This window comes from Labeo rohita, chromosome 24 (assembly GCF_022985175.1).
Source record: "Labeo rohita strain BAU-BD-2019 chromosome 24, IGBB_LRoh.1.0, whole genome shotgun sequence".
NCBI classification, from domain to species: Eukaryota; Metazoa; Chordata; class Actinopteri; order Cypriniformes; family Cyprinidae; genus Labeo; species Labeo rohita.
The window spans coordinates 23469943-23489185 of record NC_066892.1 but is presented as its reverse complement, the minus strand read 5'-3'; the positions used below and the strand labels follow the sequence as shown (position 1 = coordinate 23489185).

Here is a 19243-nt window from a genome sequence, read left to right as displayed (position 1 = left end):
TCCGTCGGTCGCCCCCTGGAGTCGTCAGCCTTTTCTCCACCATGGCTCCTCCCTCCGTCGGCTCCACCGTGGGTCGTCATGATGGCTGTGGTCTGGGTCTCGCATGGCTCCTCCTGCTCCGGGTCCCTCCTGAGTTCTCCCTGGCTCCTCCCTCCGTCGTCACCACCCTGGACTTTGTTTATTGTCCTCCTCCCGGAAGACCGTCCGCCACCAGAGCCTCCTCCCACAATGACTTTATTATTTTCACTCCCTTTCCACGCCGCGAGGTCGCGCCTTCCGGGAGGGGGGAGTAATGTCAGAGTTCTGTGTGCCATTTGGACTGTTTATGTTTGTTTTTCCCATTGTGCCCATATTTGGTTCTTCCTGTCCTCATTTTGTCCTGATTAGTTTATTTACTACACCTGTCTGTGTCTTAATCACCACCCTTTATAAGTCTGCTTGTGATTTGAGTTTGCTGTCGGTCCTTGACGTTATTTGGATGTGTGTGGATTATCGTTCTGTTCCTGCCTGTTCCTACTAAGAGTTATATTAAATTGTTATTTGTATCGTATCTCGTCTCTCGACTCATCTATCCAGCACGTACCGTGACAGCCTTAGACTGGCCACTCTAAAATGTGCAGTTTTATCACACAGCATAGTGCCACAGAAGTCGCAAGTTTTGAGGGAGCGTGCAATTGGCATGTTGATTGCAGGAATGTCCACCAGAGCTGTTTCGAGTGAATTGAATGTTCATTTCTCTACCATAAGCCGTCTCCAAAGGTGTTTCAGAGAATTTAGCAGTACATCCAACCGGCCTCACAACCGCAGACCACGTGTAACCACACCAGCCCAGGATCTCCACCATCCAGCATCTTCACCTCCAAGATCGTCTGAAACCAGCCACCCAGACAGCCACTGCAAGAATCAGTTTGCAATACCAAAGAATTTCTGCACAAACTGTCAGAAACTGTCTCAGGGAAGCTCATCTGCATGCTCGTCGTCCTCATCGGTGTCTCGACCTGACTGCAGTTCGTCATTGAAATCGACTTGAGTGGGCAAATGCTCACATTCGATGGCGCCTGGCACTTTGGAGAGGTGTTCTCTTCACGCATGAATCCCGGTTTTCACTGTATGGCGTTGTGTGGGTGAGCGGTTTGCTGATGTCAACGTTGTGGATTGAGTGGCCCACAGTGGCGGTGGGGTTAAGGTATGGGCAGGCGTATGTTATGGACAACGAACACAGGTGCATTTTATTAATGGCATTTTGAATGCACAGAGATACCGTGACAAGATCCTTAGGCCCATTGTTGTGCCATTCATCCACGACCATCACCTCATGTTGCAGCATGATAATGCACAGCCCCATGTTGCAAGGATCTGTACACAATTCCTGGAAGCTGAAAACATCTGGGATTCTTGCATGGCCAGCATACTCACCAGACATGTCACCCATTGAGCATGTTTGGGATGCTCTGGATCGGCGTATACGACAGCGTGTTCCAGTTCCTGCCAATATCCAGCAACTTCGCACAGCCATTGCAGAGGAGTGGACCAACATTCCACAGGCCACAATCAATAACCTGATCAACTCTATGCACTATGTGAGGCAAATGGTGGTCACACCAACCCCCCCAATACTGTAAAACTGCACATTTTAGAGTGACCTTTTATTGTGGCCAGCCTAAGGCACACCTGTGCAGTAATCATGCTGTCTAATCAGTATCTTGATATGCCACACCTGTGAGGTGGATGGATTACCTCGGCAAAGGAGAAGTGCTCACTAACACAGATTTAGACAGATTTGTGAACAATATTTAAGAGAAATAGGCCTTTTGTGTACATAAAAAAAAATCTTAGATCTTTGAGTTCAGCTCATGAAAAATGGGGGCAAAAACAAAAGTGTTGCATTTATAATTTTGTTCAGTGTATATTACTTCTATTCAGCAAGGACACATTAAGTGGATCAAAAGTGTGAGAAAGACATTTATAAAGTTTCAAAAAATTTCTATTTAAAAAAGTGGTTCTTTTGAACTGTCTCTTCTTCAAAGAATACTGAATAAATAAATGAATGCATGAATGAATGAAAAAATAAATAAATAAATAAATGCTGTTTTAAGCACCTAAACAGTATAACAGAATGATTTATGAAGCATCATGTGAGACTGAAAACTGGAAAAAAATCCATCACAGAAATAAATGACTTTTAAAAATATTTTAAAATAGACAAATTACTTCAAATTGTAATAATATTTCACAACATCATTTTTTTTTCCTTTAAATAAATAAAAGCTTAGGTGTGCATAAGAGACTTTTTTCTAATATATAATCAAATACGAGTCAACCTTTTTTTCCCCTACACAATGAAAGCAGATTACTTAAATCCATATTATATGCTGCACATTTTTGTCACACATTCCATGCAAACAGAAAACTTGTATACTGTGCAGCATAGATACTCTGCAGTGCAGCTTGATGTGTATAATATCCTATTTCGCACATATCCTGCATCTTGGAAGATATGTTGTTAGGATTCTGTGTAAAGAGTTGTCAATGTTAAAATGCATGTATGAATGTCTTTGCATAATATTAGAGTGGTGAAGAACCTCTCCCAGAAATCCACTGCCAAGAAAATGACGAAAATAAGGACCAAGTAACCGAACACATAAAATGAGGACAATCACAGGCATTAATTAAAGAACAGCAAGAGCTTTCATAAGCAGCAGAAATGGGAGATGTTCTCCACTTCAAAGAGTCAGAATGGCTGAATGAAAGGAACTTTTGTTGGTTAAGAAGATCAGAGTGTTATCTGTAAGACTGTGCTGATTTCATATGCACTGCTCTTTGTTTGACAGACATGTGGATCCTACTTGTCAGCCCTTCGGCCCAAAGTTAATGAAACGATTAAAAGGAAATGAAGACCTTCCAGTTCGGTGCATGATTCATTATTTTTCTTAATAGATGGTGCTTCGTTGATGTGGAGCAGAAGAAGAGAGTGTTATTTTCATCATTCGCCAATGTGAAAATGCAATGTGAATGCTAAGGGAGAAAAAATATTAAAGACCGTCTGTATGTTTGATGCATTGACGATGTTTTCATTGAGTCTTGCGCTTTGAAAGATGTACACACAGGATTGTCTGTGTAGTCTGACATTGTTAGTATTCATGAGAGAGGCTGGTGTAACTGACCCAATTCACTGCTGTCAGCTTAGATATCAGCAAAATATTTAAAAGGCGTTTAAAATAACTTTTTTTTTTTTGGGGGGGGGAATCCTCCTTCAACCGCACTGAAAAATTCCTGGAAAGTCGAAAGGTGACTTGGTTGATCTCTATGCGCAAGCAAAGTGCAATTTCTCTAGCAACAGGAAAGAGAAGCGGAAATAACTGTGGGAAGGTTATCTGACAGACCCCCCACTATGGTGCCGCCATGTGCAACGGTTCCTCAGAGACTTGTGAAATCAGAGAAAAAGGAATTTCCATCTCAAACCCTCGGAGAAACGACCTCCTCTGACATGTCCAATTAGCTGTCATAGTGTCAGTCAAGCATCAATCTTCAGTGAGAAATGTTTCCTCTAAAAACATAATAATAAAGCTAGGATAAAAAGAAGACCTGACCCAGTTTTCCAGGCAAAGCACTCATCGAGCCCCATCATATCAACCTATCCGTTACATGAAAGAGATGACGTGTCACAGCAAGACAACAGCAGAGATTGAGAAAAAACACTTGGGCTAGAGGAAATCCAGAGTATCATCAATGATGGAGTGTGGTAGGGTGTCAGGAGCATTTTGTATCTGGCAGGGTGGATAACGCTGAACTGTTCATCAGCAGGGCAGCGGGGAGGATGGTGAACTGACAGGGGCTCTATTACTATGACCTCCTCTTGGGACTCGTGGGACAGGAAATGTTTGCAGTCAAAATTATTTTTAGAAAAAGAGTTTCTTTAAATTGTTAGAGAATTTTACCACAACATAAATAAATACTATCTATCTATCTATCTATCTATCTATCTATCTATCTATCTATCTATCCACCAACTAATGTTAAAAAGTTTGTGGCCTGCAAGATTAATGTCTTATGTTGATTAAAATGACAGTAATACTGTGAAATGTTAATTTAGTAAAATAATGGTTTTCTATTTGTTAATAATTTTCAAATATTACCAAATGTAAGTAATGTATTCCAGTGATGACAAAGCATAATTTTCAGAAGCCAATACTTCAGTTTTGAGTGTCACATGATCCTTCAGAAATCATTCTAATATGCTGATTTGCTGCTTAAGAAATGTTTCTTATTATTATTAACATTAGTTGAAAATGGTCATGCTACTTAAGTGTGGAAATATATATTTTGTTTGTTTGTTTGTTTTGTTTTTGTTTTTGTTTTGCTGACAGGAAGAAAACTGGGTGAGAGAGGGAGGCTGGATCGGGAAAGGCTCTTGGGATGCCGGGAAAAAGTAACAGTACTGTGTGTCAAAAAGTTTGATGAACTGCTTTTATTTGAAATAGAAATCTGTTACTATCATGAAAACTCTGAATACTTTAGCATGTTAATGGAAATGACAATGTTAAAAGGGTCATATGATGTGATTTCATGTTTTCTTTTGTCTTTGGAGTGTTACAAGCTGTTTGTGCATATATAAGGTATGTACATTTGCAAAGATTAAAGTCTCAAACCTAAAGAGATATTCATTATTAAAGTAAAGCCTCAGCCACACCTTCCTAAAATGGCTCATTCAAACAAATTCACATTACTGTGTAGGAAGATTTGCATGACACTGCCTAAATGTATACGCAAAGAAAGAAAGGCATAATTTTTTTTCTCGCTGTAGTATTGCTGTTGCCGCCACCATGTCGTGGCGAAACTACTTTGTTTGGCTTTCAAAAAGAGTACACAACTTGAAATCAGTGGGTAAGTTATATTTACAACACTGTTCCAGAACAGTGCAATTCAAATATTTGAGTGTGTGCAGCGCATTTTACGGAGGATTGTTTACTGACCCTGGGACAGTAGCATACAATGCAGGCTCTGCACAAAGGCTGTTTCAATAAAGTGGGGCAATTCCAACTTTGCAAGGACAGTCTAGCGCTTCTGACTCACAGCCTGTAAGTACGTTTTCATATTCAAAGAATTTGCTACTGACTATTCAAAGATGAGTTTTCAGCAGCGTAGAGTAGTGCATGTTGTCTGTCCTTTCTACGACCACAAATGCAGACATGGTTGTACCGTATAAGCATATAAGTCACTACAATCAGTAATTATGTCCCCACTGGATGCAACGAATGCCTTATTTATAACGGGTTTTACTGATTTTGTCTCGTCGTGCCAGGACACTACATGGTAAGGGGCGTAACATTTCCATCACACACTTGAGGTATTCATATAGCTGGCTAATCAGAGCACACTGCACTTTTCAGAACAATGAGCTTTGTAAAAATTGACGCGTGTGGCAGAAAGGAACCACAATATTGTACAAATGTGGAAAATAATGAGTTTTTTTAACCTTAAGCTACATAAACACATTGCATTACACAAAATACACAAAATACACAAAATAATGTTCTTTTTAGCAACGTCATATGACCCCTTTAATGTATTTGGTCTTGGCTTAACAGATCTGCTACGCTGCTGAATTGCAGGGCCTTCTTACCTTAGACCTGTTGTGAGTGAGCTGTAACAGTCCGACCACCATTGTGTTGATGCCAGAGCAGGGACACAGACAAGAATGGCTCCTAAGCGATTGAGGTGTTTTGTTGTTGAATGTAATAATGAACATAGTAATCATCATTTAGCCCTGACATCCGAGCCGCTGAAGACACAGTGCATTACTATTTGTTTGTAAAGGGAATGCGCCTCCCGATCTACCTAAATGTGACTATGTTCACGCGAATCATTCATGATCCACCTACAGCAGAAGTGAGTATAAGGTTTTTTTTTTTTTTATGAATCTTTGCAATCGCCTTTCCTTTTAATGTGCTAGTTAGCAAGTGTCACGGCTAAAGTAAACAGTCTCTCAGAGCATGGCTTGTCAGCCCACAGAAGAGGGGGGTGGGGTAATCCAAGGATTATAGCGCAAGCACTCTAAAATCTTTGGTTTTTGCTGTTAAGTAAACTGTCATATTAGCAAAAACCTTAAAAAAAATACAGCTCGGGGTAAAACGCGATAGACACCAAAAGTTTCGCCTCCATCACTGCAGTCTCTGGACTTTCTAAGCATAGTAAACTTTCACCACAACGGAAGGTCTGCCTCTCCATTCATTCGTTTGGACAATGGAAAAAAAACGCGATGACGTCAGGCGCTTTTCTGCTCAGAGTTGCTTTTTTTCAACTTCAGGCACTCGGAGCACTCCGGCAAAAACGTGAGGCGCAGCAAGCAGATAAAACGCATTATGTCTGATCGGGGCCTTACACTATCATTGAGAAATAAGTATGTTTAAAGGAGAAGTCCACTTCCTGAACATGTTTTACAGATAATGTAATGACCCCCTTGTCATCCAAAATGTTTGTGTCTTTCTTTCTTCAATCGTAAAGAAATTATGTTTTTTGAGGAAAACATTTCAGCATTTTTCTCCATATAGTGGATTTCTATGGTGCCCTGAGTTTGAACTTCCAAAATGCATTTTAAATGTGGTTGTAAACGATCCCAGCTGAGGAAGAAGGGTCTTATCTAGTGAAACGATGGGATATTTTCATAAAAATAATACAATTTATATACTTTTTAATGTCAAACGCTCATCTTGTTTTACTCTGCCTGAACTGTTTTTTTTATTTTTCCCAGTTTATGACAGTTAGGGTATGTCGAAAAACTCCCATCTCATGTGCTCCCTCAACTTCAAAATCACCCTATATCACTTTTTTACCTTTTTTTGTTAGGAGGTTAGATCTTCTTTGCATGTTCACTTTGCAAAGACTGGGTCGGTACTTCTTCAGCGATGTAGGACGATTTTTAAATGATTTTTGAAGTTGATGGAGAAATTACAATGGGAGTTTTTTGACATACCTTAACTGTCTTGAGCCAGAATAGACAGAGTTCAGGCAGGGCAAGACAAGATGAGTGTTTGAGATAAAATAGTATTTAAATTGTATTTTTTAATGAAAATAACCGATCGTTTCGCTAGATAAGATCCTTCTTCCTCGGCTTATATGGAGAAAAATACTAAAATGTTTTCCTCAAACAATGTAATTTTTTTACGACTGAAGAAAGAAAGACACAAACATCTTGGATGACAAGAGGATGAGTAAATTATCTGTACATTTTTGTTCTGGAAGTGGACTTCTTCTTTAAGTAGACTTTTCATTAAGACCTAAAGAATCATGTCAACTTGTGGAAAATGGGCATCCGATGACCCCTTAAAGACATACTGCTGCTGCACAAATACCGTATATAATAACCCATAACAGATCTATACAGGTGGAGCTGGGGAAAGTGGAGGGTCAGAGTAATGCTAAAAATGTGCTGCAAAATGCTCTAGTGGAAGCTAACCAGCCATTTAAATGTAAAGTAGCAAGTTAACTGGCTGCGCATGCAACATGAATCAATCAGCTTGTGCCAAGTCGTTTAACTCTGTGAATATCATCATTTTGTATTAACGACCCATCAGCCTGCACCATCTAGAGTTTCCTGACAGAACTTGGCATTTGTAACAATATGAACATCTTTACTGTAACGTTTGATCAACTTAATGTGTCTATTTATAGTATAACTAATCATATCTTCATACAGGTTTCTGGTTTTCTGTGTCTATCTGACATTTCACTCTGAAATGTCACACAGCAGAAGTAAAATGTCTTGCGAATGATGTGTCATGTTGACCTCAAGAATAGAATTATTTGCAATGTGCTTTTCCTGGATAAATCAGGTGCACTTATATAAGTGACCTGGTTTACAGACATGCAGCAGTCTGCAGAGATCTTTGAGACGCTGTCCTATGTCCCATCCCGCAGTTTTGGAGAGGTGTCAGGACTCAAGCTAGAGACGCCACCTGTTCGGTCTCTACAGCCTGTGCTCATTCTCTCTTCCTCTATTAGCCTGACTGCCTGAACTGTCCCCTGCTCCAGTTTAGATAGAGCACAGACGTGAAGCAAAGGACTGCAGCCAGACAAGGTGTCCAAATGGACAGAAGAGGATATGGCAACACACACACGCACATAAACATGCACTCAAGCTCACAGACAGAAAACAAATCACACAGGGTGGCACATCTCAATCTGTGCCTCCCATTAAAAGACTTTACACTGAGCTTATTATTAGAGAAAAATGTAAATGTGTGGAAACAGACAAAACTTCCCAATTAGTTTCTCAAAGACTGAACCTTCTAGCTTAATGTAGGCAAACCAGCATTCACAGCACACTAATTAAAGCACGGCTGGGAGATTTTAATGGCTTGCAGAGAGCAAAGGAACACAGAGATTTATATTGCCCAGTAACAGGCTTCACTGGCCACGTACACACTGCAGTTAAATATGGTAGTTCCTCCTCTAGTGAGCACTTAATCCCATTCTGTACACAGATTGGTTGCTTCTTTTGGTACTATTTCGATGGCAAAGAAAAACACTGCAGCCTAGCTAATCTAAAGCTATATTTTTTTTCCGTGGAACAAAAATAAATAAGCAATTTTAGTAACTCTTTAGAGTGTCTTTGTTATACATGTCACATGTATGTACAAAATAATAATCAGTAAATTATGTATACTTACAAGCAACTTGAAGCCTGTTACTTATATTACTGAGTACTCAGTAGTTGTGTAATTACACTGTGACAAGGACACAAAAACTGTGAGTCTGACTGGAATTTTACTAACAATATTTTTTCACAGTATTTCTGTCTTGTCAATACAGCCTTGGAGATGTTTAGAAAATCATAATAACATCTAAATGACCTGAAACTTTTAAAGTGTAGTACACTAAAGTGTTTTTTTAGTTATAAATTAGTTCCTAATTCTGTCACTTTAGTGATCCTTATTGTATTTGTGTCATATAAATATTATTCTGTTTTGTATCAATAATGCTTGTTTGGAGAGGAAAGAAATATGTATTGATTATGGTTCCAACATGCCACCCTGAAAAGCTGATACAGTCTAACAATTGGATCTCTAAAGACAAGTAATAACAATAACATTTTTGTAACAGTTTTTGCTGGCTGTGGCCAATAGCAACCACATTTTAAATTACTGTGGGACATATTTAGTTTTTGGCGCATGTGCAACCAATTAAGTTGCAGTATGAAGCCTGTTATTGCACTTCACATTTGTGTTGTTTAGCCACATTGGATGCGTCCAGAACCCTTCTAAGTGTTTTTCGTAGTTGTGTCACATATGCGAAACTTGTTCCAATTGAAATTTCTAAGTACAAGCCAAGATGTTTTGGAAAACATTCAAGGTGTTCTGGCAGGATGTGGTGACATGAGAGGCTGTGTCTATAATAGGATTGTGCACCTGTATGTAGACACTTCAAATGTGCTGGTTTGTTTACAGCATTTTAAGTGTGTGTGTATGTGTGCGCTGTGGTCCAGAGGCTCATGGCCCCGGGCCCTTTGCTCTCAGGCTGCTTACCTGGAGTCAGCAGAATGACAGAGGTGACGATCAGAGAGCAAATGACCAGAATAACAAGCAGTGCAATCGCTATTCCCTTCCAGTTCCTCTGCGGAGGGTTACTTCCCACCAGCTCCTACAGAAAGAGATGGACAAAGAGAGAGAAAGCATGTGAGTCGATGAATGCAAATGGGAGGTTAGTCAAGGACAGTTGTGTGTCAGTGAGCAGCGCCTCCTGGGAAACTGCTGTTGGCCTAAAACAATTTCTCCCACTATCTCTGTAAACTAGGTGTCATTTAGTCTGACATACACTATTGTTCCAAAGTTTGTTATATGGTAAGATTTATCTTATAAGAATAGATGTCTTATGCTCAATTACGCTGCATTTATTTGATAAGAAATACAGTAAAATTATGTGAAATACAGTAATTATGTGAAATATTATTACCATTTAAATAACTTTTTTAGGGGTTCAAGCACATAGCGCTGAAACCATATTGTAATTGTTAGAATGGCCAAGGATCAGCAATCAGCACAAAAACTGATTGTGCAGACCAAGTCGTACAGACTTGAAACTTGGAGGGATGGTATTACTCACACCGCCAACAACATCACCAAGTATTGCCCCAGTCGGCCTGATGGGGGCGCTACAGCAATCAAAAGTACAAAATCACTCATAACTCCTAAACTGTCAGTCACAGGCTCAAGTGTCTTATGTCGTTGGCTCATGCTGGACAAAACGCACATCAGATTTGATTGTGAGCCTAGTAAAGCTTTCGGATATTTAAGATTTTTCAAAAATTTTTGCAAACTTGTCCTAGGTTTTTTGCCTGATCGTAACCAAACCAGTGCAGGACGATTCTCTGGAGAGTGAATATCAATTATTACAAAAAAAAAGCTGAACTTTCAACTCACCGTCGCAAAGGCGCGCCAAAGGGTGGGGCCACTTTTAGTAAAATGCCTATAATTCCTGAATGGAATGAGATATCCTCGCCAAACTCAGAACACATATGTAAGAGCTCAATCTAAGCTTGGCCACTTGGTGGCGCTATAAGAGAGAAACCAAAAATGGCTATAACTATGCAACCATTTGCACGAAAATCGATGTGCACAGTCTTAGTCCAAAATGTCACAAGTGCCTATAAGGACATTTGCGTATCTCAAAAAAAAACATGGCTGCCTTTGGCCGATGATGTTTGAGCACCTATTATACAAGGTTATCAAAGGCCGATTAGAATGAAACTTGGTGCGCTCATTTGACTTATGGCCCCAAAGGTCTACGAGGAATTTGACAGAAATCAGCCACTGGGGGGTGATGTCGCATTTTCAAAACCATAAACGATAGTACACTGCATGTTTTTTTGCACATACATGCAATATTCCTATCATATGATAGAACTCTTCATTCCGGAAAACTTTGTCTCTAGGACCACTGCTGGTGACCAAATCTTTTGTTAAATGATTGAGAAGATTTAAAAAAAAAAAAAAAAAAAAAAAAAAAAAAACTTTTGCAAACTAGTCCTAGGTTTTTCACTCAATCAAGAAAAAAAAAAAAAAAAACACTGCAGTACACTGCAAAGCATGTAAAGTTTTAAGGAAATCGGACCGCAGCTGGTGCTATAACAGTCATAAACGTTAAACAACAACAACAATAAAACATTATATTTATGTGGTAAATTACCTGGATTTGTCAAAAAGTTTTTTTTTTTGTTTTGTTTTTTGTTTTTTAAAGGCTAATTTAGGTGGTTACAGGCTTGCTACATAATGGGGTTTGTATTAACTATGATGATTTTTTTCAGGATTATTTGATGAATAAAAAGTTCAAAAGAACAGCATTTATTTGAACATTTTGTAACACTGTAAATGTCTTTACTGTCACCTTTGAGGAGTTTAATGCATCCTTGCTGTTATAAAAGTATTAATTTCATCCAAAATGATTTCTTTTGAATGGTGTTTTTTTTTTCTTCTTCTTCTTCTTTTTTTTTTTTTTTTTTTTTTTTGAGCAAAGCTGGAAGATATATTGGTTAAAGTATAAATTTCCTAAAAGCTTGGGGGAATTTCTAAAGGCCAAAAAAAAAAAAAAAAAAAAAAAATGCATACATAATTATTGTGAAAAGCAAAATTTTTTTCTTCCCAAATTTGAGACAAAAATTCATTGCCGTTATTCCTAAAACAGAGTACATTTTCTTGGTAAATATTTGGCAGTAGCTGTAAATGATGTGATAAATTTGATAAATTAATAGAAGTTCCTTCACACAAAAACATCAACATGAGCGTGACAGCAGCATTTTAAACTTACAATAAATCAGATGTGAATTACAGACAACAAACTCAATAAATCAAACCTGTTTCTTTATTAAAGCAGACAACATTACACACAGATCGCAAAATATAGGAATCACAACAAGCAGACGGCCAGTAGAGACAAAGCATTTGAACTGCATGCAAATAGAGCTGAAAGTAGCATGCTGCTGTGGCCTGTGTTCTCACAGCTGATGTTTTTATTGGACTCAACACCGGCTAATGGAGTGGAAGTCTAGTGGCGAGGGTGGCATTAAACTCTTTAAGGCCTGAGCTGTTAGTGACCTTGTTCCTGTCCTAATTGAATAGCGCGGCAGACATCATTAGCCTGGAGATAACAGTAGCCAGAGCCTGTTTACTGGGACACCCATTACAAGGACTCATTAAAGTCCCTTTCTCTGTCTCTCTCTCAATTTCTGTTCTTTAACAGTATCTCTCTCTTCCTCTCTAGGGTCACACTGACAGACTCTTCCTCTCCGGTATGCAGACGGAGCTGCTGAACCTGACACGGCATTATAGTGCTAACCACCAGAGAAGCCTTTTTCCCTGTCCTGCCCCGTGTATGCACTCTGAATGACAATAACAGCTGTTTACCCACAATACACTACTTCTTAATGATATGAGATGCATTAAGGATGTATTAGTAATGAGCATGATTAATGCGTAAATGTGCACACGCATAAATGGCAAAGTGTTTATCAGAATCTTAGGCCAAATATAGACTGATTATTCACATGATTTCTTTTGTTTTGTTTTTTGTTATCTTATCTTCTATTGTGTGGTGTTGTATTGTTTAAATAATTAAAGAAATGCATTTTATGTATTGCATTAATATTATGCAATCTACATCACAACAATTCATGCATAAATAAGACGCATTAGAGAAATGGTTGGCACATACATCCTTTGTTGATGATGTTAAGACAAATATACAACGGATTAAGGTATATATAATAAATATATGTATGCACACTGACCAGAATTATAAATGCAACACTTTTGTTTTTGCCCCCATTTTTCATGAGCTGAACTAAAAGATGTAAGACTTTTTCTATGTACACAAAAGGCCTATTTCTCTCACAAATCTGTCTAAATCTGTGTTAGTGAGCACTTCTCCTTTGCCAAGATAATCAATCCACCTCACAGGTGTGGCATATCAAGATGCTGATTAGACAATATGATTATTGCACAGGTGTGCCTTAGGCTGGCCACAATAAAAGGCCACTCTGAAATGTGCAGTTTTATCACACAGCACAATGCCACAGATGTCGCAAGTTTTGAGGGAGTGTTCAATTGGCATGCTGACTGCAGGAATGTCCACCAGAGCTTTTGCCCATTAATTGAATGTTCATTTGTCTACCATAAGCCATCTCCAAAGGCGTTTCAGAGAATTTGGCAGTACATCCAACTGGCCTCACAACCGCAGACCATGTGTAACCACACCAGCCCAGGCGGTTTGCTGATGTCAACGTTGTGGATCGAGTGGCCCATGGTGGCGGTGGGGTTATGGTATGGGCAGGTGTATGTTATGCACAACGAACACAGGTGCATTTTATTGATGGCATTTTGAATGTACAGAGATACCGTGACAAGATCCTAAGGCCCATTGTTGTACCATTCATCCACGACCATCACCTCATGTTGCAGCATGATAATGCACGGCCCCATGTTGCAAGGATCTGTACACAATTCCTGGAAGCTGAAAACATCCCAGTTCTTGCATGGCCAGCATACTCACCGGACATGTCACCCATTGAGCATGTTTGGGATGCTCTGGATCGGCGTATACAACAGCATGTTCCAGTTCCTGCCAATATCCAGCAACTTCGCACAGCCATTGAAGAGGAGTTTACCAACATTCCACAGGCCACAATCAACAACCTGATCAACTCTATGCGAAGGAGATGTGTTGCACTGCGTGAGGCAAATGGTGGTCACACCTAATACTGACTGGTTTTTGGCCCCCCCGGACCCCCCCAATACAGTAAAACTGCACATTTTAGAGTGGCCTTTTATTGTGGCCAGCCTAAGGCACACCTGTGCAATAATCTTAATCAATAATCAATAATCTCAGCATATAATAATGATTTCTTAAAAATCTGAAGCCTGAACTTATTGCAAAAAAAAAAAAATAATTAAATGAATTATAAAAATGTTCATGATTACATCTGATTATTTTTTGTATTAATATGTACTACTTCTTGCTATGATTTTAAATTTGCATTCTCAAAGTTAAATCTCAAAGTTCAATCTTAAAGTAAAAAGAAGGTCTGATTTTGTAGTGGCTGTGCTTTAAAATGAAATTATTATAATCCTAATTCAAGAGATGAAGGATTCTGAAAGTTTGACAATAATCAATGTTAAGCACTACTGGTTTAAAATGTTTGAAAATGATAAACAATTTGTTAGAAATTTATAAAAGTAATCAACAAGTAATTAAATGTAATCAGTAATATTTACACTACTGAATACATTTTAAACAGGGTAACTTGTAATCTGTAACCTAATTACATTTCCAAACTAATCCAACACTGAAATTTAAACTACATTTTGGTCACCTTTACTTGACCAGATGGTCTCTTTCTGTGGGTTGTTTCACTTTGTTCTATTTCTATTTTACTGAATGCCACATGTGGCCCAAAGAAGCTTGGCTCTGTGAGACTAGACCTGCAGTGACGTCCGGCAATACAGTTCAGTAATGGTCCACACCTGCCCTCTCATAAGACAAACACATAGGGAAGGGACAACCCAGATCTATGACATCCATCCTGGGCCATTATCATAATGACCGTGCCATTACAGCAGCTGCTTAGTGAACACACCACACACCTGTTTATGACAAGCCCTCTGCCTTCCATTAAACCACCACAACACTTTCCTACCAGGAGAGCTATTATACTTTATAATGGCTGCAGTCCAGAACACCATCATATTTATTTTATGTTTTTACCAGCAACTCAAAACAATACAAAAAACCCAAGCTGACCGCTAACTACGGCGTGCTTTTATACGTACAACACAAAAACACACACGCGCGCACATCCAGATAATAATCTACTGCCATGTTGTGTGCACAAAGAGAAGGGATACAGAAAAGAAATAAATAAATAAAAAAAGAGAAAGTGTTTTGGCAGGTGTGAAATGAATACAGATCTGTTGATAACAACAGAGAGAGCGCAGTACTCCAGCTTTCATTCCCTGATTGGAGGAGACTACAGCTTACAAAGCCAAAGAAAAAAACACACACACACTTGAAAAGACACACTACAGCCTGAGTGCAGCTCAGAAAAACAATGGGAACAGACAGACAGGAGGGAAGATGTGAGGTGAATGTACAAGCTGTATTTCTTTGACATATAGAGCTAATCAATTACGATGAGTTCTGTATGTACTTTACAGATATGTGTGACCTGAATTACACTGGTGAAAACTGCACCGCTGCTTTGCAAGCGCTTGAGTTCTAGTTTCTAAACAGCTGGAGGTGGAAATGAATGAAAAAGATTTGCATCTATAAATAAACATATGGCACTAGTGCATAAAACGTGACAATAACTTGACATTATCGTCAGCACAAGGGATTGGTGACACCTTGCATAAAAACACAGGGCTTGAATGATTTAAATCATTCACTTACTGGTGGCACACACTGAACAAAAAAATATTTACAAGTCCACTTAGCATGCTTGAATCAGTGGCAAGCTATCATTTGCTTTCATTGAGATTCAGGACAGAGTAAGGAGAAGTGAGTTAAATAGAGGACATTTGCATTGCTAATCTTCATTGTCTGATGTGACCTCCGAAGGCTTCCAATTTTTGTTACATTGCAGGTCAAGATTTACCAGATTTATCTTTCTTGACGGGTGAACTCAGTGATAAACACTTAACCCTGTATACTTCAAATATGCAGACCGTTTTCAAAAAGTCTGAGATGTTCACGAACTGCCCACAGGCTGTTTACACAACGCCTGTTGCATACTGCAGAAAAAAATGGCTGGAGTTTTTTCAAAACAGCAAGCTCCAAGCTGATTTCTCAATTTTTGGAAATCACATTTCAATCAGGCAAAGCAGGTTTTTTAATCAGTCTGCTGGGAAACAAATCCCATTTACAAGTCCCCATGCTGCAACAATGAGCACTTCCATGGATGACATAAGAGCTGGATTTGCCAAAAAGTTTGAGAGGTTCGTAATACTGAAATTTTGGATATTGAAGGATATTCAAAGTTTTGACTGATGCTGATATTATATATATATATATATATATATATATATATATAATATCCTTGGTGTTTCACTAAATTTTCAAAAAATTCCTGACGCTAATTGGCTGCTTCCTCTGTAGATATGCTAGTAGTGTAGTGTTGTTTGGTGATGTGAAGAGCAAAAATTAGGCAACGGAACGCATATCATTGTGCTTTACCATCTGAGATAACTGGACGAACAAAGAAACAGAAAAGCAGAACACACACACACAAAAAAAAAAAAAAATAATAATAATAATAAAAAAAAATTCATATGGTGTACACAACCCTGTTGAAAAAAACAGCATATGCTGGTTAGGTATTCAAAACATACCTAACCAGCATATGCTGGCTTTTTTAACAGGGAAGTTGGAAGTACTTGATGATGGAGAATCCTGAATAGTGATGCCCAAGTTGATTCTTTTTGTTGGATAGGTAAGCAAGTTAATTAATTACTGAGTAGATGTAAATACCATTATGGTATCAGTACCTAAAGTTCACAAAGAACAGCAGTGCTAATGCTAGCTAAAGAACTAATGCACCTGTAAAAAAAATCAAAAACAAATATGCCAAGTAATATAGTTCATTGACCTACCTGTCAAAAGTTGCCAAGCCACATCTCAATCAAAGCAACTTTCTTACTGAATTCTACTGGTGTGTATGTACCGTTACAGTTGAGGTCAAAAGTTTACATACACCTTGCAAGTAAGAGGGATAATACAAAATGCATGTTATTTTTTATTTAGTACTGACCTGAATAAGATATTTCACACATAAAAGACATTTACATATAGTTATCCAGTTAATTAAGGCTTGCTTTGACATCGCAAAAGTGTCATCTGTGAAATGTCTGAATAACAGAAGGTGGAGTTCCATTCATTGAAGCAGTTAATGCCGTGACACACAAAAACATGGCACCGAACAATAATACATTGGTAAGTAGAAAAGTATCACTCCTGAAGTATGACACTCGCTGAGCACTTGTATCTTTAGTGTGCTCTACATTACCTGCTTTCATACGAGCAGGGAGTATAGCACAGTTTTAAATGTTCTTTCATCACACTGAGTGAAAGGGGGGGGGGGTGTAAATGTGAGACTGCCCATGTTTTCCTACTTTTTATTCAACTTGGAAGCTTCTCATCAGCAGGACTAACTCTAAGTGTAACACTTCCTGTGATTACCTGCTCTGAAAGACAAATGACTTTGATAGTACTGCAGTATCAGGCTTTTCTACAGCCTGTGTCAATACTAACTCACAGCAGAATCACTGGTAAGACATTCTGAGTGATGGGAAATCTCTAAGTGTAGGAGATTACTTGAGCGAGACTGAATAATAGGGTTTAAATGATGACTCTCTTACATTAAGAATAACAGCTTAAGTATTAGAGCAGGGTGCTAGCAACACCAAGGTCATAGGTTCAAGACACTAGTTGGAATGATTCCCAATTCTAAGGTATAACAGGGTCAAATCTGCTTTATCAGATATTGTCAACTATTACATTCCTGTAGTGTTAGTATAATAAGGATTTGATTATTATTTAACATAAGCTCTTTGCTTTTATGGAGACATTAATAACATTCCAGCAGGACAGATTTCTGTGATGAGTGACATTTACATGCCAGATGATAGTCCTTCTGTGTGTGAGAACAATGGGTTTTTACGCTGGCTGTTGCTTGCATCAGACAAAACAAGCTTCGATCGTCCATGTACGTGAAACATAATACTGAAATTTCACACTTCACAGAGGCTGATTTGGAATTCATCATCGACCGGCATCAGAGAGCGAGTACGAAAAAGAAAGAGAAATAAAGAAAAAGAGGAGGAGAGAAGAAGCCCCCAATTCCCCAGCCTGCACAGCTCTAAATGCATTCCTGCTGTGCTCTCTTAGCTCTCAAAGCATTGTTCTGAGATGTCTGGCAGGTTGCAATTGCCTGGCAATACCCTATGGAGGAGGCTGGGAGGGCATCAGGAGCCATTTGCTAAAAATCACTGCGGCAGCTGACTTAAAAAACACAAATTTATTCCTTTAAACTGAAAAATAAGATCCCAGTTTATTTGCCATTAAAGAAGGAATCCATGCTTTATGATGCATCTCAAAAATAAGGCAGGGCAATTTCAAACCAGCCACTCTCACCTCTCACTGGTCTAAGTGCATTCCCTGTTGTTTCTCTCTTAGCCAGATGAAAGACACGTTTATGAATCTCAAATGACCTTAAAGGTGTAGATGGCAGGAAGTAGTGACTTGTTAAGATCGTGTAACTGGGGAGCTGGTCTAAAAGGAAGATTAACAGTAAACGGGGGAAACACAGTGTGAGTTTGGTTTACTGCCACTGTCAACAAATCTCTCTGCCTGATTCTGATATTCACCCCAAATCTGGATATGTTTTGTGCAACAGTATATAAGGTTGATTATCACAAGCTACCTAGTGTGTGTGTGTGTGTGTAATATTTGTAATTACATATTAATATATTATTATCAATATATTAATTACAAATGAATATACACAGAAAACAGAGCGGCCACACAGCAACTGACCACTGTATTTGCAAAAATGATTTCAATTTAGTGAATGAAAAATGATTTCAAAGTTAAGTGTTTTCTTATTTTGGTTATGCAGGTAAACAAATAAAAAAATCATCTTTTTGAGTAAGTTTTATTTTGATTATTGTTATTTAAAATGTATTAATGTTAATTTAACAATTCTATTCAATGTAACAATTTTACATTTTTATGATTTCTTTAATTGTTTTTCATTAAACAGCTTTTCATTAAACTCACAAACCCCTGCCATTCCTTCACAAACCACAATTTAATGTACTCCATATTGTTAATAACAATTGAAATATATAGAGAGAAACAAAGAAAGAAAGAGAGAGAAAAAAAAAAAGAGAGAGAGAACATATATATATTATTTTATTTTATCTCTCTTTGTACTTTTATATCAATGTGGTGTACATAATTGTCACACGTACCAGATCACGTGAGGTCACGAGGACCCGGAAGTAACTTCACGCAGGTATTTAAGCAGGAAGCAGGTGTTGTTTTGCACCAGACATTGAGTTCATGCTCGACTCCACGTCAGGTCCCATCGTCAACCCAACTCACGTGAGTAATCTCTCTGCTCTTCGGAGCGCTTATCTACCTGTCTGTGTGCGTGTGAGAACGCGGATTTCTTGGTGGAAATCTCTACTCCTTATCG

The 19243-nt window shown here is 38.5% G+C and overlaps 1 protein-coding gene across 5 annotated transcripts in view; it reads right to left on the bottom strand.

Annotated features, from left to right (window-relative positions):
- The window catches only part of dpp6a (dipeptidyl-peptidase 6a), a 393063-nt gene that overhangs the window by 129918 nt on the left and 243902 nt on the right, over positions 1–19243 (bottom strand). For all 5 annotated transcript variants that reach the window (XM_051098107.1, XM_051098108.1, XM_051098109.1 and 2 more), the window contains one exon: positions 9525–9639. In XM_051098107.1, the coding sequence (XP_050954064.1) occupies positions 9525–9639 (115 nt within the window). The remainder of the gene's footprint in view (positions 1–9524; positions 9640–19243) is intronic.